At 46.2% G+C, this 23,476-nt stretch overlaps 1 protein-coding gene across 19 annotated transcripts in view; it reads left to right on the plus strand.

Moving 5' to 3' along the window:
• Positions 1-23,476, plus strand: part of LOC139554568 (microtubule-actin cross-linking factor 1-like) — a 253,793-nt gene that overhangs the window by 166,257 nt on the left and 64,060 nt on the right. For 16 of the 19 annotated variants that reach the window (XM_071367478.1, XM_071367481.1, XM_071367484.1 and 13 more), the window contains 23 exons: positions 143-298; positions 396-611; positions 908-1,060; positions 1,219-1,515; positions 2,542-2,691; positions 2,974-3,207; positions 3,463-3,627; positions 5,842-6,183; positions 6,465-6,656; positions 6,969-7,142; positions 7,352-7,475; positions 7,746-7,945; positions 8,125-8,442; positions 10,099-10,265; positions 11,795-11,951; positions 12,186-12,297; positions 12,599-12,661; positions 13,082-13,323; positions 13,533-13,662; positions 14,642-14,841; positions 15,070-15,580; positions 15,826-16,820; positions 17,697-18,197. In XM_071367478.1, the coding sequence (XP_071223579.1) occupies positions 143-298; positions 396-611; positions 908-1,060; positions 1,219-1,515; positions 2,542-2,691; positions 2,974-3,207; positions 3,463-3,627; positions 5,842-6,183; positions 6,465-6,656; positions 6,969-7,142; positions 7,352-7,475; positions 7,746-7,945; positions 8,125-8,442; positions 10,099-10,265; positions 11,795-11,951; positions 12,186-12,297; positions 12,599-12,661; positions 13,082-13,323; positions 13,533-13,662; positions 14,642-14,841; positions 15,070-15,580; positions 15,826-16,820; positions 17,697-18,197 (5,799 nt within the window). The remainder of the gene's footprint in view (positions 1-142; positions 299-395; positions 612-907; positions 1,061-1,218; positions 1,516-2,541; positions 2,692-2,973; positions 3,208-3,462; positions 3,628-5,841; positions 6,184-6,464; positions 6,657-6,968; positions 7,143-7,351; positions 7,476-7,745; positions 7,946-8,124; positions 8,443-10,098; positions 10,266-11,794; positions 11,952-12,185; positions 12,298-12,598; positions 12,662-13,081; positions 13,324-13,532; positions 13,663-14,641; positions 14,842-15,069; positions 15,581-15,825; positions 16,821-17,696; positions 18,198-23,476) is intronic. The other 3 variants (XM_071367468.1, XM_071367472.1, XM_071367480.1) reach the window with 3 other exon arrangements.

The following is a 23,476-nucleotide window of genomic DNA, read 5'->3' on the forward strand; positions in this document are numbered from 1 at the left end:
AGGTGAAATGCAAATTGTCTCTACTTGTTCATACATTATCTGTATTGTGTAACCCAATAATAAGCTGTCAAATATCCATGTTTCTGTTTATTGGAAAAATGCCATTCAGACTGATGCTCATGTGACATTCCCTTTCCATTAGTCCTCGTTGCTCCGCCAGGAATGCCTGGAACGTGACCAGCAAATTGTGGCTCTGCTCTCTATGGTGAGACACATCGAGGTTCGCGTCAAGCAGCAGCAGCAACAGTCGATTGGTCGCAGCCTCATTGCTCTTGATGACATCATCAAACAAACAGATGTAAGAGATTTGGTACCTGTTGAAAATGAATGATCTAGGATGTTACCACAATTGAAATCTTAGGTTTCAAATTTGACTAAACGCTCTATTATCTCAGACCTTGGATCTAGAACTTCGGGATTTAGAACCCCAGGTCAACAAGGCAGTGGATGCTGCTTGGCAGTTGCTGGAGCCCCGCCCACCGGAAGTCCCACCTCAGCTACTATTGGCCTTGGAGAAGGATGGCCGAAGCTTAGCTCGAGGTTACGAGGCTGCCAGAGGGTTCTCTGAAAACATTCTGCAGGGGCTGCGCGCACACAGAGACGCATATACGGTAATGGTATATAGAAGAGTATAGTGCCCTCAAACTCAACTCTGGACCTCAAAGCTAGTTCCACTGCATTTTTACATTGTTACATTGTCTAATCAAGGATTTATTTAGACCTGGGACACCAGGTGTGTGCAATTAATTATCAGGTAGAACAGAAAACCAGCAGGTTCCGGACCTCGTAGGGTAAGAGTTGAATACCCCTTGTATAGTAGATTGATATATGAAATCTGTGTGTTTTTGGTGTTTAATCCATTATTGTCACCCTTTGCTAATCAGTGCTGTTTGTTTCTCTCTCTCAGGAGGCATTGACTGGAGAACAGAAGTCACTTGGAGGGCGAGTAGATGATCTTCTTTCCTGGCTGAAGGAGACTGAGGCACACATTACAGGAATGGATGGGCAAACCCAGGGCGAGACTCCTGCTCAGCTCACACAACAGCTCCAGCTCTGCAAGGTTAGCACACTCACCCCATACTTCAAGTTTTATATTGTACCCTCTTCTTGTGCACTTTCAAGTGTCCAATTACTGACCTTTGTTCGGATTCAGCCTACACTTTGCTTCATGTCCAGCTATTCCTCAGTTCATTCTCTACTTTCCTCTTTCTCCCTCAGGAGTTGCAGTCGTCTCTCTCGGCCCGCTCCAATGACGTCAACACGGTGGCCTTTGACATCCAGGTGTTCATCTCGGAGCGGGCTCAGGACCTGGCTCCCGAACAGAGCAGGCACCTCCTGGGGCAGCTGCAACAGCTCCAGAGGGGCTTCCACCGAGCCGCTGGCCAAGCCCACGCCAAGACCGACGCCCTCGCCGCCCAGAGAGAGAGGGAGGAGGAGAGGCAGCGCAGACGCGAAGAAAAGGAAGAAGACGAGAAGGAGAGAGAAAGAGAGAGAGAGAGTGCAAGGGAGAGAGAGGTTTGCAAACCGCTGGCTATGTTGCCACAGTCCCATTGGAGTGGTGGAATGCACGTTTAAAATACTCACAAATACATTTTCAATACATTCAATCATCAGTAATAGCATACTTTACCATATAACTTTTGTGGTCATGCTATCTATCACTGTTTAAATTCTCACTTTTTATCACATATGTTTTGTAACTGGCAACCTCAAATACATATTATTAATAATATCCATCAAGGCAAATATTCTGTACTAACTTCAAAAATAATTGTCTTATTTACCATATTTGCAAACTCACTATCACAACCACCCATACGCCTAAATGAGGTTTATCATTTACATCAGATTGGCAAACAACCGCTGCTGCCGAAGTTAAGACATAGTATAGTGACTGATGTTACGACTCGCACCACAGGCTTCTATGCCAAACGTGTTTTGTCCTCTGCATGTGTCCCTGTATAACACCTGTGTGAAATAACATGTCTGCCTTGCTCTTCCAGATTGCCACAGAAGGAAATACGCTTGTGCCTCCACGGAGAAGGCTAGAGAGATTTCAGTCAGAGAAGCCCTTGCTGTGGCTTGAGCGCTTTCCTTTTTTCCTCTCCCCTGTTGTACGATACGGGGAGAAAGGAACGAATAGCATATGAGGACACCATTTGTTTGTTTGTCTTTGTGTGTTGTTGTTTTGGCTTGACTGACCTGTTGATGATGCTGCTGTTTCTATATCTGAATCTGTCCGTCTGTGTGAATCTGGACACATCCTGCTCAAAGTCTGGCAAAGTGTGCACAGATGACATTTAAAGGGTTTAGAAACATGGAAGTGTGAATGGGTGGTGAAGAGAAGTGTAAAAATATCTGGGGTTTGTGTGCTTCTGCTTAGCTGAGTGGAAAACGACAATAGGGGTCTGATTCATTGTTATGGACTGACCACTGTTTATAAGCAAAACGGGCAATATTACTTTTCTCACTTTCTTTCTGCTTGCATTTCTCCTTTTCCCTCCATCCATCTCTCTTTCGACCTTCATATGTGGCTCTCAGGTGGTGCAGCAGCAGAAGGCAGAATGCTCACAAAAATTGGAAGGCCTTACGATGTGGTTGGCTGGAGCGACCAGCATGCTGGCCAATCAAAGAGCGGGAGCAGAGTCAGGTGATGTGAATGTGCTGCAGCAGAAACAGAGGGAGTTAAAGGTGAGAAACTCAGATTTTCACCTCCATGTCTCAAGTAAGGAGATAACCCACACGTTGTTTACTTGCTCCCGGACCTCTAATGTAGCCAGGTTTCAACCATGCTAGGTCTCTGAGGGTCCACAGTTATAGGAACTAGACGACATTAAAACTGTCGGAGCGTCTTAACGGGTTCTCCTTTCTCTACACATGCAATTTTGTATACTCTGCTCCAGAGAAATATGCTGCACTACCTGTAACCCCTCTATATCTGACCCTCTCCATCTCTCTCTCCCCCTCCCCCAGGAAGTACAGAAGGACCTGCTGACCAGAGGCGAGGGTGTGGCGGAGACCATCCGCTCGGTGGAGGAGTTCCTGGCGGAGCACGGTGACAGCCTGAGTCCAGAGGAGAGGGCCAACCTCCAGGGGGCACTGTCCCGTATGAAGGAGCAGTACAGTGCACTGACCGACACGGCCCAGTCCTCCCTGGTCCAGCTGGACACGGCCATCAGCACCACCGTCCAACAGAACACACAGAGGGTAAGGGTTTCGACGATTTGTTTAATTTGTATCTTTATGGGTACTGTTTTGATTACTGAAAAGAATACTACGGAAATAGCTACAGTATGGCAATTAACCCAGAGGAAAAGCTCTTGCCTTTGTGTTTCTGTGTCAATTATGGTGAAGGGCCTTTCATTCCCTGACTGCATTTTAATTGGTAGAAATATACACTCACCCTGATCTGTGCTGTTTGGTCTTGTTCTAATATTTCCCCTGTGTTTTCTTCCCCTGTAGGCGAAGGCAGTAGAGGAGCTGCAGGAGACACGTGGCCAGATCGACTCGCTGCTAGAGGAGCTCTCCTCGCTCGACCAGCCTGGGGTGACCGTTACTGACCACCTCTCCTCGTCCTCCTCCACATTGCCAGAGGGAGGTCTACAATCACACAGCGACATGCTCCAGGTCAGACATTCTCCTCGCTCCTTGTTTATTTACGAAAGTCATTTTGTTCTTGTTGTTGTGGTATACAATGTGTATAAATGTGTTCAGAATGAAACATAATACTGCAGAAAAGGCCTCTAAAATGGCCTTTTTAGGTGCTTGGCACAGGTTATTGAATGGTAGTCAGCGTGCTTCCCAATAAACTAAGGTTCCTCTCCTAATCTCCTTTCCAGTTAAGACGGGGTCCGCACAAGGTGCTTGAGGTGCTTAGAGTACCTGAATTTGGTACTCTGATATTCAAGTACTGGAATACTTTGAAAATCAGACATTTGCTCAAATTGGTACTTGAAAAGTACTTTAAAGTAAAACGAGAGGAGAACAGATATTGATCAAATATATTTATGAGAAATATTAAATTCATTTCCTCACGTGTTTCGCGCTGTGGTTGCCAGGCGAGCTCGCTCATTCCACCGACACTGCCACTCAGCCAGGCAGGTACAGAACTGACTAGGCACCGCCAAACGTCACATCGATAGTTAAAATGCCAGGCAAATGTAGATTCAACCCTGCCTTAAAAAAAAAAAAAAAACAGATGGGCAAGTTGAGAACAAGTTCTCATTTACAACTGCGACCTGGCCAAGATAAAGCAAAGCAGTGTGACAAAAACAACAACAGAGTTAAACAAACAAACGTACAGTCAATAACACAATAGAGAAATCTATGCACAGTGTGTGTAAAGGTAGAAGATTAGGGAGATAAGGCAATAAATAGGCCACAGAGGCGAAATAATTACAATTTAGCATTAACACTGGAGTGATTGATGTGCAGATGATGTGCAAGTAGAGATACTGGGGTGCAAAAGGGTAAGAGGGTAAGTAATAATATGGGGAAGCGGTAGTTGGGTGTGTTATTTACATATTGGCTGTGTACAGGTACAGTGATCGATAAGCTGCTCTGACAGCTGATGCTTAAAGATAGAGGGGGAGATCTCCAGCTTCAGTGATTTTTGCAATTCGTTCCAATCATTGGCAGCAGAGAACTGGAATGAAAGGTGGCCAAAGCAGGTGTTGGCTTTGGGGATGACCAGTGAAACATACCTGCTGGAGCGCGTGTGTGCATATGGAACATTTCTGGTATATTTTATTTCGGCTCATGAAACATGGGACCAACACTTTACATTTTGCGTTTTTTATATTTTTGTTTAGTATAGTTTATCCACGTTTTTTTACCACTACATCACTGGACCCAACCAACCCACGCCATGTAAGGTGCAAAAAATGCGTCAGACTTTGGCATTGCGAACATGGCTGAATCGGCGCTGAAGAAGGGGGAAAGACACAACGCTGCATCCTGCGCTGGCGCCGCTTCTACATTGACTTGTTTTCTGCAACAACCTCCAGACCTTTTCTGCCAATCGCCTCATTCGCGGGGTGCTCTGCGATATTCCGTTTTATCATGCGGCAGCCGTGCTCATGCCGTCCTGGTGACCGTTCACGTGCCGTTTTCCTCACACCCGCCTCACTAGTAGGCATGTCCCAAAGCTCTGCACATCACTACTCAAATTACGAAATCATCAGTACTGACTTACCACTCATGTATGTAGTAAATAAGTAATGAAACAAAGTATTGAGTAGAACTTGTAAGATAGTGATAAATAACATTTTAAATCAAATCAAGTTTATTTTATATAGCCCTTCGTACATCAGCTAATATCTCGAAGTGCTGTACAGAAACCCAGCCTAAAACCCCAAACAGCAAGCAATGCAGGTGTAGAAGCACGGTGGCTAGGAAAAACTCCCTAGAAAGGCCAAAACCTAGGAAGAAACCTAGAGAGGAACCAGGCTATGAGGGGTGGCCAGTCCTCTTCTGGCTGTGCCGGGTGGAGATTATAACAGAACATGGCCAAGATGTTCAAAATGTTCATAAGTGACAAGCATGGTCAAATAATAATCAGGAATAAATGTCAGTTTGCTTTTCATAGCCGATCATTAAGAGTTACTTTTTCTTTCTCATGAGGTTGTGGCGATATACTGCCATCTGGTGGCGACTAGAAACAATTGCATAATATGACCTATTACAAATTTGATGGCCCTTGAAAATAAATATTAGTGCTAGAAAAAGTACTTGAATTTGACTTGGCACTGTCTGTACAAAGCCTGTTAAGTCTATTGAGATGAACCCTCACTAATGCTCACTGTGACCATATACGACCTTTGATCTTTGACCCCTCTACAGGCGGAGCTCCAGCAGCTCCAGGCACAGCAGGCCCAACTGATGCAGGTGTCCCAGAACGCTCGCTCCCTCCTGGACCAGCCCGACTCGGCCGTGTCAGCCGAGGAGAAACGCCGTCTGCGGGACCAGCTAGACCAGCTCCAGACCCAACACCAGGAGAAGCTGCGGGCCTGCCAGGAGAGGCTGAGGCGCTCGGAGGCCCTTAAGGACGATCTGGCCAAGTTCCTCCAGGAGCACGGAGGCCTGGGGACCTGGCTGGAACAGAGTGAGGGGGAGCTGTGTTCCCTGGGGGAAGGAGAGACGGACGCACAGGGCCTGAAGGGGAGACTGGAAGAGCACAAGAAGGTATATGTTGTTTTTTGGCTTTTCCTATACTAGTGTGGGTTAGAGAAAAGCTACATAGCATAGCCATAGAGAGATGATTTACATGAGCGAGATGCAAGCAAATAGGCTTACTGTAACAATAGTTCAGAGTTTATATTGGCAGTTGGTAGCAATATTCACTCCTACTGTCAGCTGTATACACACAGTCATGATACTCAAGATGCTAAGTCTACTGTTTCAAACGTTGTAACTGAACACATTCTTGACTGTATCAAACTGACCTGGAACCTGTTGTCTTCCAGCTGGCGGAAGATGTGATCTGCCACAAGGCAGACCTGCGCTTTGTGTCCATCTCTGGTCAGAAGGTGCTGGACTCTGTCCAGGGGGCTCTGGAGAAGGTAGGAGGGTCTGACCCAGCCCTGGAGGAGACCAAGCAGCTGGTCACGGGCAAGCTACAGGACGCCAACCACCGCTACACTGCGCTGCACACCAAGGTGGGTCTCATATAGAGTAGGGGTATTCTATTCTTCATTACTACTGCGCTTTGTGTACCAATGCACAGTAGAGGTATATCCAAAAGGGCAGGGATTGTGTTGAAAGACGTGCTTTAGTCAGTTAAGGTCCCTTTGAAATATTAGCCTTGTTCATTATTTTACATTATTTTTTAAATAGCTAACAATCAATCGATAACCAGAAGTGGGCTGTAGAGATATTGGACGTTGATCTACTTTCATAGTAGAGATAGTGACCTGTTCATTTTCATCGATCTATGCCTACTGACTCTCCCCCCTGTCTTCCCTCTCCAGTCTTCAGATCTGGGCGGGCGTCTGTCGGGTCTGTTGGAGCGCTACCAGCAGTACCAGGACGAGGCTGTGTCGCTCCACACCTGGCTCAGCGCCCAGGAACAGAACCAGAGTATAGCCGGACCCAGCGGAGAGACAGACACACAGACACTACAGAACACACTGCGGGCCGTACAGGTGAGCATAGAAATACCGCCGGTCGATGGGGTATGCAAATATGCTGAATTATTTAATACAGTATATACATGTGACTGAAAGCGGAGACATCGGCATCTCACTCTTTGAGGGGATGGAACACTGTTGTTTTCTATTCCCCGCACCTCAACATTTCTCCTCCTTTTCCCCCCTTTTCTTTTTCTCCCCCCCTCTCCCTGTGTTCTGGTCAGCTGTTGCAGGATGAGCTGGCGGAGAGGTCAGTCCAGTTGGAGAAGGTGAGGAGGTCAGGCAGAGAGCTGGCCAACACACGGGAATCCCCCACTCTCAGAGCTGCTGAGATCACCAGCACTGCAGGTACGCTAGCTCACAACAATGTCTATTGTTCTGCCGTTCATAACCTTCTATATGTCTCATCCACTCCCCCATATCAATGAATATCCTATTCCTCTATATCCTCAGAGATCATACAGTGGCTCTCCAGTAATGACCACTTACTATCCTTAATACCCCCATCTCTGTTGACGTCTTTATATCCATCCACCGAAACAAATGATTCTGTATCGTATTGGGGAAAAGTAACCACACCGACACTCTCTCCTCTCCCCCTTCTTCTCTCTGAGCCAGATGGTCTGGAGAAGAGGTTCAGCTCTCTGTCTGAGTCCGTGTCGGAGCGGGCTGAGCAGCTCCAGACGTCCGTAGCCCAGTCGGTCAGTGTCCAGGAGGGGCTGAAGGGCCTGCTAGCCTGGCTGGACGGCCTGCTGCTGACCCCCGGGCCCATCCAACCTACCGCCCAGGCTGTCCAGGACGCCCTCACACAGAATCAGGTACCATAGTAGAAATACAGGGAGTCTACTATGGAACAGTCTGCAGCTATGATACTTGTTTTTCTTTTACATTTATCTCCTTTGAACACTTTTCCCTTCACATCTAATACACACCTCCACTGTCCACTTTGCAGTTGTGTTACATGAGCTTATTTTAACCAACTTTCCCTCTGTTCCAGAAACTACGCCAGGAGCTGTTATCCAGACAGGGAAGTGTGGAGGCCACCTGTGACTCTGTCTCCAAACTGCTCCAGAGCTCTGACGCCTCCACGGCCTCCGGGCTCCAGGCGTCACTAGAGAGCCTGACCCAGAGGTACGCCGTGGCACAGGCCAAGCAGGCCGAGAGGGAGGCTGAGCTCCGGGGGCTCCTGCCCAAGCTGGAGAACTATGAGAGACTGAGTACAGACCTGCAGGGTTTCACTCAGACCTGCCTGAGAGCTCTGAGCCCCGCCGGACAGCCTGACCGCAGTATGGAGGACTACAGACAGACCATAGAGGTGAGGGGTGGGATGATAGATGTCAGTGTTCCAGAACCATAGAGGCGAGGGGCGGGATGATAGATATCAGTGTTCCAGAACCATAGAGGTGAGGGGCGGGATGATAGATACCAGTGTTCCAGAACCGTAGAGGCGAGAAAGTAAAATATGTAGTACATTAGCCAAACACAGATATTGAACAATTATTATATAACGATGCGTAGGCAGTACATTGTTCTTTTTATCCCCTGCGCTGTAGAAAATAAGAGTTTCTATGTCAAGGTAGTTAAAAAAATATATATATACACTTTTGAAAAAAGTTTGGTCTATCTATACAATTGAAAAGAAATTGGTATAGAGCCGCATTTATCATTAAAGATTAATTTGCAATTTGTTAGACTTGGAAGTTATAGTTATTGATGCACAAAAATATGTAAAATAACTGAAAGTAGAGAAATTAGTATTTTCACATTTTGTTGCGTTACAAAGTGGGATTTAAATTGTTTAATTGTGATTTTAAAAAATGTTGTTCATTGATTTACACAAAATACTCCATAATGTCAAAGTAGAAGAAAAGAAAATCTACAGAATACAAAAATTCCAAAACATGCATCCTGTTTGCAACAAGGCACTAGGTAATACTGCAAAAAAACATGGCAAAGGAATACAAATTTTGGAATACATGCAAAGCCTTATGTTTAGTGCAAATCCAACACAACACATCACTGAGTAGCTTCTTCCTTTTTTTCAAGCATGGTGGTGTCTTCATCATGGTATGGGTATGCTTGACTTCGGCAAAGACTAGAGAGTTTTTCAGAATTGAAAAAAAAAAATCTATGGAGCGAAGCACATGAAAAATCCTAGAGGAAAACCTGCTTTCCACCAGACACTGGGAGAGGATATCACCTTTCAGCAGGATATTAACCTACAACACAAGGCCAAATCTACACTCGAGTTGCTTAGCAAGAAGTCAGTGAATGTTCCTGAGTTGCCAAGTTACAGTTTTGATTTAAATCTGCTTGAACATCTATAAAATTGCTGTCTATGATCCCCAACACCTTGACAGAGCTTGAAGAATTTAGCTTGAAGAATTTAGGAAAGAATAATGGGCAAATATTGCACAATCCAATTTTGAAAGAGACTTTCCCAAGAGACACACCTGTAATCGCTGCCAATAGTGTTTTTAACATGTATTGACTCGGGGGTGAATACTTGTCTAATCAAGGTATATTAGTGGGGGTTTTCTTTCTCATTCATCTTTATAAAATGTTTGAATTTTTTTCTTCCACTACAGAGTATTGTGTGTAGATCATTGACAAAAAATGTAAATTAAATAAATTTTTATCCCACTTTGTAACACAATAAAATGTGAAGAAATGCAAGGGGGAGATACTTATGATACCCACTGTAGATAGCAGAATTCCAGAACTATAGACATCAGTTAGACCATAGATCAGTCGGGGAGACCATAGATATTAATGTAAGGTGAGAGGAGGATAGTCTTGCAGAACCATAGAAATCAGTGTCGCAGACCATAGAGGTGAGAGGATGATAAAAATGTTACAGAGACATAGATATCTGTTTGAACAGAGAGGCACAAGGGACTATGCTGTAAGAGATTTCAGGGAGGATTTGCTACCTTCAGACAACATATCTGTATCTGCCTTACTACTACAGGAGGTGAGAGCGGAGCAGGAGCAGGAGGCAGGTCAACTTAAGTCCTTCTGCCAGCTGGGGACAGACCTGAGCCAAGCCAAGGCCCTGACCAGCACACAGACCCTACTGGACAATGTCAGAGAGGTGTCCGATGAGTTCGCCCGACTGGAAACCAACATCAATGAAAGGTAAGCACTGCCTTAGAATAAACAGAGCCAAAACCATTCCAAAATCAATGCAAGGCTTTGCAGTTCACTGTTGAACAGCCCTGCAAAAAAATGCAAGGAACCATAACCAATAAAAATATGATAATATTGACCCTGCACAATGGGTAAGCACTGCCTTAGAATAATACACAAAGCCGAGACGAATACAAAATCGAAGGGAGGTCTCTAGGTGCACCTAGGCTTGTAGTGCAGCACCAATCCCACTAGAGGGAGATGGCTAGATAAAACACAGACTTCTTTCTGCCTCTGCTTTGCTTGCACCTTGGGGATTTAGGCTGCGTATCTGTAAAGCACGTTGTAAAAGGGCTTTATATATATTCTTTGTTCATTTGATACACTATCACATTACTGTCACCATTACAGTCTGAAATATGATACTCATGACATTTCTCTTCACACTAATGCCTTAAAAATTCATACACAAAGCATGCCAAACCAGATTTTCACAAATCTTAATCTGAGTGGACAAGCAGAAACACAACCCCCCCCCCCCCCCCCCACTGTGATTGGCTCGGTGGATAACTTTGAATACACTCCTAATTAGTTAATAGGCTGGATCCTTTGTCCTTCCAGTATGGCAGCACCAGTTGCCATGCCGCCCTGGTATGATGTGGCGCGGCTAGTGAGTTAGCCTGCCACAAGGGAGTCTGGCCTCATAGAAATAGAATGACTGGCAATGTCCCGTCTAGTGTTTCTATTTCTATGTCAGGCCTCTTATGAATACCATTGGACTGTCTGTTCGTCTAGCAAAAGATCGCAAAAGCTCCCATAGCGGCTTATACATGTAGTGAGGGATTAGGCCTGTGCAGGATGTGTCTTAACAGGAGCCCTGGCCCCTTTGAAAGCTGTGTGTTGCCAACAGTGGTGTGTGGGTGGACAGTGTTAGCTGATGGCACAGGAGTGAATGTGGTCGGCGGTTACTAAAAATAAGCCCTGGGTTATAGTGGGCACAGTTCAGTGTGCATTTATCGGTCATACAACAGGGGCTCTCGCTTACGCAGACTGACCAGGAGGTAAATGACACACTTTCAATGACCCAGACGGTTATAAAATGGTTGTTTCGTCTGTGTGCACTGCAGTCAGTTTTCAAAGCAGTTGCCATGGGTCAGACCAAGTACAAGGCAAGGGTGAAGGCTGAGGAGACTATAGACTTGGGCAAATATGGACGAGATAGTGGTTTGTCCTTAACTGCATCCCTCTCTCTTTCTGTGACATGAAGCATGTGATGGTTAATGTAGCGGCTGTGTGTTTTTTATATGGAAAGGATAATGGGATTGAAATAAAATAATCTCTTCCACTCTTTCTTTTACTCTTTTTCCTACTTTTGTTCTCCTCTCTTCATTCCTATTTCTCTTTTTCTCCCACTGTCTCAATTTCTATCCCTACATCTCTCTATTTTTCTCTCTCTTTTTGTTCTTGTTAATTCTTCTCCTCTCTCTCGCCATCCCATCATCTTCCCCTCCTCTATCTCTGTCTCCTTCCCGCTCCAGGTACAACGCCATCCAGAGCTGTGAGCAGCAGTTGGGCCAGTTCCGGTCTCTCTCTGGCTCCCTCCTCAGGTGGCTCCAGACAACACAGGAGCAGCTGCCTCCCAAAGAGCCCAATGTCAACACAGAGGCCCTGCAGAGGAGAGTGCAGCAGCTCAAGGTGTGTGTGTCTTTTTTTTTTTTATGACTACATGGTTTAATCACACTCCTGCAACAAACAGTATAATCAATCACTGAAACATAATTGACTCGTTCTAAGGTATTGCTAGATTTCAAAGTGTACTGGTGAATACATTCCAAAGCATGATAGTGATTCAGAATGATATTTCCATGTCATTATTCATTGAGGAGTTATGTAAGGCCATTAATAACGTTCAACCATTTCTTTACTAAGGACTTACTGAGTGACTGGAAGGCCCAAGGGGTTCGGGTTCTGGAGTTGAACAAGACTGGATCAGAACTGGAGACCCTTATCATAAACATCACAGCCCCCCAGACCAAGACAGGTAAGGGGAATGGGAAACAACTGCCAACAACTGTGTGTGTGTGTCCAGCTACCTGTATGTCCAAGTTCATCCAAGCTCTGTTTGTGAGTATGTTGTGTGTTGAGGTCTATGCTATCAGTGTGTGTAACGTGAACACGCGTTCTAGATGTAGCGGTGTCTATGCTAAGCCGTGTGTGTGAAAGCCAGAGACTGAGTGTGTTTATATGCTTAGCAGTGTTTTTCTATTGTACTGTCCATGAACGTGTGCTGGTGTCCGTTGCAATGTATGTAGTTGTCTGAGTGCAGTGTGTCCCTCTCCCAGGTGTTCCCCAGGTCAATGGTGCAGGAAGCCCCAGCAGTGTCAATGGCATTCACACATGCAAAGGTGAGCTCACCCTCACTCCCTTATCCGAAACCAATCGTCTCTGGCCTCCTTCCTCATACGAGATGCCCTCCAGCGCTTACAACTTGTGGACGTCACAGCTTGATTTATAATCTGCTTTTCTCACTTGCTCGCTCCCCCCCAAAAATGCTCATTATATATCTGTTTTCTGTCTGTGTGTGTGTCTGTCTTCTGTCTGTAAGCTTCTTGTATGTGCTACTGCAGTGTCTAACACTGTTGAAAACGTTTGTTGTCACTAATATTCTGTCGCTCTGGATAGTATTAACCAAATAACTTCAGTGTAAACCTTTTCAAGAGTTTTTCTTTCCACTGTCAACTCTGCTTTTACGTCTGCGAAATGGAAAACACTACACAAATCAAATTGGATTGAATATGATTGATAAATCCTCCTCTCTCTCTCAGATCTGACAGAGCTGCAGGTTGCGGTGGCGGAAGTGAACGGTCGTTACGAGGAGCTGGGAGAGGAACTGAAGGACCGACAGTGGCGCCAGGAGACCTCTCTGGAGCTGAGGCAGAAGGCCAGGCAGAGTACCGAGGAGCTCAGCCGCTGGCTGGGAGACCGGGAGAACAGCCTGCACCTGGGCCAGACTGCCGCCTCCCCCTCCAAACCGGAGGTGGTACGCGCCCAGGCCCAGGAGAACAAGGTACGTGTCTGGACTCGGGTCAAACACTGTCAAAATTGGGGTGTATTATGCCTCTGCTAGTTGGTCATTAATGCTGCATTGGAAAATCAAAGTGTGATCACCCCCTAGCTGACATAAACATATGGTACTCTCTATTGCTTACTCTGTACATGCTTATCCTTGTCTTTTTGTATCCAACGTACTGATATAGCTGTTCTTCTGTCCATTAGGCCTTACTGTCTGAGCTGGCAGAGCATTCTGGGAAGGTGAAGGAGCTGAAGAGCACCCTGGAGAAGCTGATAGCAGACAACCCAGACTCCCCAGAGGCAGACACCTGGAGACAACAAATGAAGGAGATCGGTGAGTGGCACTGGAATGGATGAATAGGGTCAGACATTTTGAATAATTCTGGGGTAAGGGACACATTTTAACATGAGGAACCAGGTAGGCCTATGTCCTTTGCATGGACATCTACATAGGACTTGGCCCTGAATCAAACAATAGCCATTTTGAGGTTTGACTAAGCGAGGTGTATTTCAGACGATAAGAAAACCAACGCTGTAGATGGGAGGACAGGCTAATATAGTAGTTATTTGAGATTTAATGATTTGCGTCAGCAAGGGTTATTAGAGCTTTTCACAGCTTGAATGGTAAAGAACATGTGGTTGGTTAAGATCAATATTAGGCAGCACATGAGTGGGATGACTCTGTCATTAACATCACCTTCAAATACTTGATATTTTTCCCCTGACTTGATTATAGCCCTGTGATATGTAAGGTAGGAACACGGCAGAGCTCCTTTCGCCACACATTTCACACAGGGCTTTATTTCAAAGCCATGTGGATCCAAGACTCACTCTCTCTGCTGGATGCCCAGTGCATGAGTCATGAGGAAAGAGAAAAATTGCTTATTTCTAAGCGCCGTGTGTCAAATCAAATGTTATTTGACACACGTGCCGAATACAACTGGTGTAGACTCTACCGTGAAATGCTTGCTTACGAACCCTTCCCAGCGATGCAGAGTTAAAAGATGATGATAATACAAATTAAATGGTAACTCGAGGAGTAAAATGCACAAGAATGGAGCTATATACAGGAGGTGTGTGTGCGTGCGTGCATGAGCAAGTCAAAAATAATTGGTCTCCACTGTGATGAAAATGGCCTTCATACTGTTTCTATTGGGATTTTTCAGCTTTGGAATGTCACTTATGGAACTCATCAGTTTCACAGTTTTTATGGTTCTTCACTAGTTTGTTAGTGTCATTTTTTAAATATATATATATATAAGCAATAGTTGCTATTGTTTTTTACTCCAAAGTTCACTTCCTATTTACTTAAGACTCCCGCTGGGCAAAGGCCAATGAGGCGGCAGTACAGCGGCAGGCGGAACTGGAGACCTGTGCTGATAGGCTGGGCAGCTTTGCCACAGCAGCCAGTCAGTTGGGGCCGTGGCTCAAAGAGAAGGAGCTGATGATGAGTGTGCTGGGACCCCTGAGCATCGACCCCAACATGTTGAACACCCAGAATCAACAAGTGCAGGTACATGGAGGATGTTAACTGTGTTGAACACATGCAAAATAATGAATAAGAATGTCACAATAGATTGTTCACGCCTTGCCAATTCTGTTCTTGAATCTGCATAAACCAATACCAACCGCATTCTGATCAATTACTGATCAATTGTACTAGCCAAAATGTAGAAATGATTCCTTGTTGATGGATGATGTTCTGACCCCCCCTTCTTTCCCTTCCCTCCGTCCTCCACAGTTCATGCTGCGGGAGTTTGAGACCCGCCGGCCCCAGTTCGACCAACTCACCCAGGCGGCCGAGGGCATCCTTTCCCCGTCTGGTGGCGACGCCTCCCCGCAGGATGCCAAGGACCTAGCGGAGGTCCGGTCCGAGCTTGGCTCCATCTCGCAGCAGTGGGACGACCTCACTCAACGTCTGTCCCGGCGCTCTGAGCACATCGACCAGGCCCAGGGCACCAGCGAGCGATACCAGGCCCTGCTGAAGAACCTCTCGGTCAACGTCGGGGCGCTAGGCGAGCGGCTAGACGGCCAAGCCTCGCTCAGTGCCCAGCCCGAGGCCCTGAAACGGCGTCTGCAGGAGACGGGCGAGATCCGCTCTGAGCTGGAGCAGAGGAGGGAAGAGCTGGGCGAGGCGGAGAAGCTGTGCGGCGAGCTGAGCGCCATCGTGGTCGAACCTTACCTGAGAGACGAGCTGAAGAAGAGGCTGGAGAGTGTGAGTGGCCCGCTGAGGAGTCTGGAGGAGAGGGCCGGTGAGTCTTCTGTCTTGTCTATGGTGTTCATCTTAATTCTGTTTGTATGAATCTCTGTTGGCTTCAGTAGTATTTGTATGTGAAGGGGACGAGTATGTTTTTGGGTGGGTTTTGGTCTCATTGTGGCTAGTTGTCAAGGTTTTCAATCCAGCGTTATAATCTCTCTCAGGCTTAGGTTGAATGTTCTTCATCAAAACATATGTTAAGGAATAGCATTAAAATCCTCTGTCCTCTCTTTCCATCAGCGGACGGTTTATCCCAGCTCCAAGCCGCTCTCTCCAGCACCCAGCAGTTCCAGCAGATGTTCAAGGAGCTGCGGAGCTGGCTGGACAACCAGAGTGGTCAAAGAGACTCTACCGCCGACTCCCTCCCCTGCCAGCCCGAGGCTATCCGGACCCTGCTTGCCCAGCAAGACGAGCTTCATCGCGGGGTGGCCAGCCAACGTGGCCCCTACGAGCTCATCCAGGCCGAGGGGGCCTCCCTGCTCGCCTCGCTACCTGCTGGCGGCGAAGAACGATCAGCCTTACTGTCCCGGCTTACCGCCCTACGCCAGGACTGGGATGAGCTCAACCAGTGCATCACGGAACGCCAGAACCGGATGAAATCCGCCCTGACCAAGGCCGAGAGTTATCAGCAGCACCGCGCCGAGCTCACGCCCTGGATGGCGGAGTGCGAGGAGCGGGAGGCTGACATCCAGCTCTCCCTAGACCCTGCGGCCCTGGAGGAGGCTTTGCAGAAGTCCAGGCAGCTGTGGTTGGATCTAGACCGCCGTCGCCCCCTCCTGGAGGCTTTAAACATTGCGGCCGACCAACTCCTGGAACACTGCCGCGTCGGAGAGGAAGACGTACGCGACGAAAAAGCCCAACTCAACCGTAGAGTCGACGGGCTGGCAGAAAACCTCCAAAACCGTGTTTCCCAACTGGAAGAGCTAGCGGGTCGACTTAAGGAGTTTGAGGACGGGCGGCAGGCGATAGAGAGGAGGCTGGAGGCAGCGCGGCATCAGATCGAGGTGCAGGAGGCGCTGGGCCCACAGGCGTGCAGCAACAAGAGCCTGGAGCGGCTGAGGAGCCAGCAGGAGACGCTGCACTCGCTGCAGCCACAGGTGGCCTACCTGAGGGATCTGGCCCAGGGGCTGGTGCAGGACGCACCCCACACAGCAGGGGGTGGCGGAGAGGGAGGACAGAGGCTGGAGCAGCAGGCCCGAGACACGGACAGAGAGTTTGGAGACGTCAGCGAAAAGGTGAGAAGATGTGTGAGGGATTTAGTATACAGTGTATTTCATGTATAAATATTTCATAGACACTCCGATGAAAGATGGAGGCCAGCATTCTGTTCAATAGGAGAATGTCCCAAAAAAGAAGTGTCGTTTTCGAAAATATAAAACACTAAAATAGAGGTGTCACAATACTCTTCAACAGCCTTTTCTCTTTTGATACCATTTGTTTGTCTCTATTGGACTTATCAATTTTACATGTCCTTTACAATTACATTAGTGGACAAATGAGGGAAGGAGACAAGGAAAGAAAGCCATTTATGAGTATTGTAACACAGCCAATCTATTCACCCTGGAGTGTGACTGATACAAAGGAGGAGCCAATTTTAGCACGGGTCATTGAGTGTGTGTGAGTTGAAAGAGAACAGAATGTCTTTTTTAGCTGACAGAGGAGTTACAGTGATCTTATATGGTCATTATACAGCTCGAACGCTTCAGACCATCTCATCACCATACTGAAATGTAAACCAACGAGTCAAAAGCATTGTACTGTATATTGATAGGTATAGTTACCAAATGTGCCATATATAGTTACTTAGACTTGTTTCACTTACAAATCAATACGGTATTTCATCAGATGCATGGTAAGGAGATATTACATTTGACCATTATTGATTAGATAATTGTCTCTTAACTCTCTTGCTAATGAGAAAAAAGTGAGTCATCAAAACAGAGATAAAATGCTGACTCATGTAGCCTAGTTAATTGTATTTGTCCCCGTATTTATATCATATCGTTACATCAGCAAGGCACCATGCCACTTCCAACTTGCTAACATTATTAACTCTGTCTCCCTTCCTTCCCCCCTTTCTCTCTCTCTTTCTCCCTTCCCTCTCCCTCAAGATTGAAAAGTGCTGTTCCACCCTGGAGTCCCGTCTCCAGGGCGTGGGCGAGGTCCAGTCCTCGGTGCGCGACCTCTTCTCCCACCTGGCTGACCTGGACGACGAGCTAGACTCGCTGAGCCCCGTGGGGCGCGACGCCGACTCGCTTGCCTCGCAGGCAGATGCTGTCCAGGCCTTCCTAGCTCGCCTGGCCACGTTGAGGTCGGAGCTCGAAGGTCACGGAGGCGACTGCACCGCCATGCTCCGGCGCGAGGGGTCGTCTCCCGATCTCCTCGCCCTGAGGAGAGAGACTGAGGCCCTGAGCCGCCAGGCTGGGAAGCTGTCCGAAAGGGGCCAGGCCAGAATGGGACAGATCGAGGTGGCTGCCGAGAAGGTGGGAGAGTTCTACGCCAAGGTGGCGGAGCTGCAAGGGCTGCTGGGACGGGCAGAGGAGGGGCTGAACGCACAGGGCGTGGTGGGGACAGAGGTGGAGAACATCAAGCAGCAGCTGCACGAGTTCAAGGTAAGAACGAGTTTGATGTTTATTGTTGTGAATGTTCTACTACTGTCATGGAAATGGAATGACTAGAATGGACGTCAATGTTCCGTGATGGGTGGGCCGGCGGCCATTTTTACTCTTTACACAGGCCTGGAAGTAATTATCTTTCTATGGCTACCCTATTGTAATATGTTTTTGTATTGTCTTGTGCTATTCTTCTCTGATAAGTTTCTGTTTTGGTTACCCCACCGTGTAATGTCTTTGGGCATTATGTCTTCAGAGATTTGTAAGTTGGGTAGAGCCAGCTATGGTAGTACATCCTCCTAGGCGAGAGCTTGGCATGTGTTTTTGGTGCCGGCATCGATGAACAGCCTTCTAAATGTTCATGTGATTCCTCAGAGAATGGAAAACTAAGTTTATAGCCACAACGCCAGTATTATCTAGCCACAAGCCACCATTTGGGAAATATTGCATTAACGACTTATTAGATATTAGAACCAGTCCAGGAATGGGTATTGTGAAGCTATAGTTATTTCTTTGGTTTGACTTATATTCAGCAAATATTGTGCATAGAATTCTAACTGACATTGTATGTCATTGCACAGTTGCGGCTCTCTGGCGGCCATTTTGTTAAAACCTATCAGCTGGTGCTTGACTCTGACCTGTAAAAGTATTAGTGTGTCTTGTTGAAATAAGCAATTGACTAACACAGATCCTTTTGAAAGCCTTTAGTTACATAAGAGTCATTTCTTGGGAGAGATCTGAGAGGAAAGTACTTGACCTTTCTTGGTTGTTGAACTTTGTGTATTAAGCCTCATCTCCTAGCGCAGATTCGTTGTATTCTTGTCTCTCTTTGTCTGGGACTATGTCTACAGCATGACGTGTGTGTACTGTTAGCATCCTCTTTTCTACAAATCAACTCCAGCTTCAACTTTGCTGTCGCACTACTTTCCTTCCCTTCATGCTCGTATTAGCACTTGATCAAACAGGATTTTGGTCGGGCGACGCTTCTTTCATAACTCCGTTCCTACTGTGGGCTGTGTGGACGGTGTTGTGATGGAGTGTGTGACCCCCTCCTAACTCGAGTCGTTCCGCTGGCTCCGAGCTGTATTTATAGAACCGTTTGGGGGGGGGGTATCCCATCTCCTCCCGCTCTCCTCTTTATCAAGTCACTGGAGATCAGAAGAGGGGGTATGGGGACTGAGGAGGTGTGTGTTATAGATGTTACCTTAGGGTATTTGGGTGAGCCTACATGCAAGGAAGGGGAGAGTGATATGATCCAGTTGATCATGGCTGGGGGTAACACACAGAGGTCTAGAGCCAGGAAGAGAGAAGAGTTTAGTCACAGCAGCACTGCACTACTTCTGACGCATTTTATTCTATGGAACGCCGTTTGGGTCTTTGCGTGTCAATTTTTTTTAACGTAAACTAACACTATTTGACGTGTCATATAAGCTTGTTGACCAATCAGGACATAATATGACTGCACGTGACATAATACTTTAAAACGTTCATAAATGTTTTATGTAGTTATTACACATTGATTACACTATCACTCGTATTTCATATGTCACAACGAGTCATCGAAACGTATGCTATGACGCTGGTAAAGTTGTCTCGCGCACCTGCACTACCCCAAGCTCTGGACAGTGCTGGTCATAAAAAAGCTAGCTACCTGATGGATGCAAACAATGTTCTTCCCCAAAAACATAGCAAAACGACATCTGTTTCAGTAGCTATAATTAGCTAACTATCTAGCTAGGTGTCATCCAAAAAATACCCCTAATTTATAAGACAGTTTTTATTTGATTAATGGTGGTCGGACCCATCTATGTGAAGCTAGTCAAAATAAGGATAAGCCACAATAGTGGAATGTTGTGGTTTACCTTCAAAATAAACCTATGTCATTGAAAGTGACGGAAATTAATACAAATAGTAGAATTATGCCATAATTGAATAGATCATGCTAAACGAGATTGGAATGTTATATAAAATCAACAAAATACAATTTGTTAATTTGACAAAAATCTGTTGAAATCACACTGGATGTATTAGACTTCAGAATTGCATTGGGGGCATACTTAATACACTGTAGAGCCTTACCTATGGATTGTGGATCAATGACATGGGGTATCAGTCTACTCAGTGATACCCAGAGAAGATTAGCGTCGTATCTCTTATTGCGGGACTCTGAAACCACTGTGAATTGAGCAACATGTATTGTACCAGTCAACCTACTATGTGTATTGAACACTATTCCAGAGGAAAAACAATACTGTGTGGATGTTTTGGAGTCTGATAACTCTGAGGACTTTGGGAATAAAGTACTTAGGTACTGAGTAGACTGATACCCCATTTCATTGATCCCCAATCCTTAGGTAGAGCTGTACAGTGCCATATGAATGTCAATATGCACAATAGGCTGACTGGGGAGGTGATTTCACACAGTCACAGTCCCCACGGTAAGAGCTACAATGCTAATATTTGCGTAAACTCTTCACAGTTGTGTTCTGTGCGTGTAACCGAGTAGACTGATAAACCATTTCAATGTTCCACATTCCAACCTTGTTTAATATTATCTAGCCTAAATATGGCATGATTCCACCAATTGTAACCTTCTGCGTCACTTTAAAGGGGGACTTTTATTTTGAAGGCGAACAGCAAATTCCCCTATTGTGGCTAGCTTCCCAACACATAACCAAGCCTCACTAGCCAGATGAAGCTAGCTGGCTGCTTATAACGTTAGCTTTGGGTAACAGGGTTAAGTAGCTGGCTAATAGTTCAATTTCAATAGGCAAACAAGTGGCTACCTAGCTAATACCTACTCACAAGGATCCCTAAATCATTGCTAAGAATATAAAAAATTACAGCAGTTTCTACTGGTCATTGTTTTCAGGCTGGTTGCATTGGTGCTAGCTAGCTACCACAGAAGTTGCTAATAACATCGATCAAAGATATTTACCAATTTTTTTGATGCTGCTCGTTTAAACCTGATCTTATTTCAAATGCTCACAAACGTTTTCCCATTCGGTCGAATAAATAATGCCTTATTACCAACGCGGTATTGTAAACACATCGTTTGTGGCCGGTGTGTGCTTGTTTGCTGTCTTTTTGTAACGTTACAACTTTGACAGTGCTACTGATTTTTATTTTCTATTTCACCTTTATTTAACCAGGTAGGCTAGTTGAGAACAAGTTCTCATTTACAACTGCGACCTGGCCAAGATAAAGCACAGCAGTTCGACACATACAACAATAGAGTTACACATGGAATAAACAAAACATACAGTCAATAATACAGTAGAAGAAGAAAACAAAAAAAGTCTATATACAGTGAGTGCAAATGAGGTAAGATAAGGGAGGTAAGGCAATAAATAGGCCACGGTGGCGAGTAATTACAATATAGCAATTAAACACTGGAATGGTAGATGTGCAGAAGTTGAATGTGCAAATGGATATACTGGGGTGCAAAGGAGCAAAATAAATAAATACAGTATGTGGATGAGGTAGTTGGATGGGCTGTTTACAGATGGGCTATGTACAGGTGCAGTGATCTGTGGGCTGCTCTGATAGCTGGTGCTTAAAGCTAGTGAGGGAGATATGAGTCTCCAGCTTCAGTGATATTTGCAGTTCGTTCCAGTCATTGGCAGCAGAGAACTGGAAGGAAAGGCGGCCAAAGGAGGGGGTGGCTTTGGTGGTGACCAGAGATAAACCTGCTGGAGCGCGTGCTACGAGTGGGTGCTGCTATGGTGATCAGTGAGCTGAGATAAGGCGGAGCTTTACCTGGCAGGGACTTGTAGATGACCTGGAGCCAGTGGGTTTGGCGACGAGTATGAAGTGAGGGCCAGCCAATGAGAGCGTACAGGTCGCAGTGGTGGGTAGTATATGGGGCTTTGGTGACAAAACGGATGGCACTGTGATAGACTGCATCCAATTTGTTGAGTAGGATGTTGGAGGCTATTTTATAAATGACATGGCCGAAGTCCAGGATCGGTAGGATGGTCAGTTTTACGAGGGTATGTTTGGCAGCATGAGTGAATGATGCTTTGTTGTGAAATAGGAAACCGATTCTAGATTTAATTTGGGATTGGAGATGTTTAATGTGAGTCTGGAAGGAGAGTTTACAGTCTAACCAGACGCCTAGGTATTTGTAGTTGTCTACATATTCTAAGTCAGAACCGTCCAGAGTAGTGATGCTGGACGGGCGGGCAGGTGCGGGCAGTGATCGGTTGAAGAGCATGCATTTAGTTTTACTTGCATTTAAGAGCAGTTGGAGACAATGGAAGGAGAGTTGTATGGCATTGAAGCTCGTCTGGAAGTAAGTTAACACAGTGTCCAAAGAAGGGCCAGAAGTATACAGAATGGTGTCGTCTGCGTAGAGGTGGATCAGAGAATCACCAGCAGCAAGAGCGACATCATTGATGTATACAGAGAAGAGAGTTGGCCCGAGAATTGAACCCTGTGGCACCCCCATAGAGACTGCCAGAGTCCGGACAACAGGCCCTCTGATTTGACACACTGAACTCTATCAGAGAAGTAGTTGATGAACCAGGCGAGGCAATCGTTTGAGAAAACAAGGCTGTTGAGTCTGCCCGGGTGATGAATACGGCTGCACAGTAATGTCTCTTATCGATGGCGGTTATGATATTGTTTAGGACCTTGAGCGTGGCTGAGGTGCACCCATGACCAGCTCTGAAACCAGTCTGCATAGCAGAGAAGGTACGATGGGATTTAAAATGGTCGGTGATCTGTTTGTTAACTTGGCTTTCGAAGACCTTAGAAAGGCAGGGCAGGATAGATATAGGTCTGTAGCAATTTGGGTCTAGAGTGTCTCCCCCTTTGAAGAGGGGGATGACCGCGGCAGCTTTCTAATCTTTGGGGATCTCAGACGATACGAAAGAGAGGTTGAACACGGTAGTAATAGGGGTTGCAACAATTTCGGCGGATAGTTTTAGGAAGAGAGAGAGTCCAGAATGTCTAGCCCTGCTGATTTGTAGGGGTCCAGATTTTGCAGCTCTTTCAGACCATCAGCTATCTGGATTTGGATGAAGGATAAATGGGGAGGCTTGGGAAAGTTGCAGTGAGGGGTGCAGGGCTGTTGACCTGGGTAGGTGGAAAGCATGGCCAGCCGTAGAAAAATGCTTATTGAAATTCTCAATTATTGTGGATTTATCGGCGGTGACAGCGTTTCCAAGCCTCAGTGCAGTGGGCAGCTGGGAGGAGGTGCTCTTGTTCTACATGGACTTTAGTGTCCCCGAACTTTTTGGAGTTAGTGCTACAGGATGCAAATTTCTGTTTGAAGA

This window comes from Salvelinus alpinus, chromosome 26 (assembly GCF_045679555.1).
Source record: "Salvelinus alpinus chromosome 26, SLU_Salpinus.1, whole genome shotgun sequence".
Taxonomy (NCBI): Eukaryota; Metazoa; Chordata; class Actinopteri; order Salmoniformes; family Salmonidae; genus Salvelinus; species Salvelinus alpinus.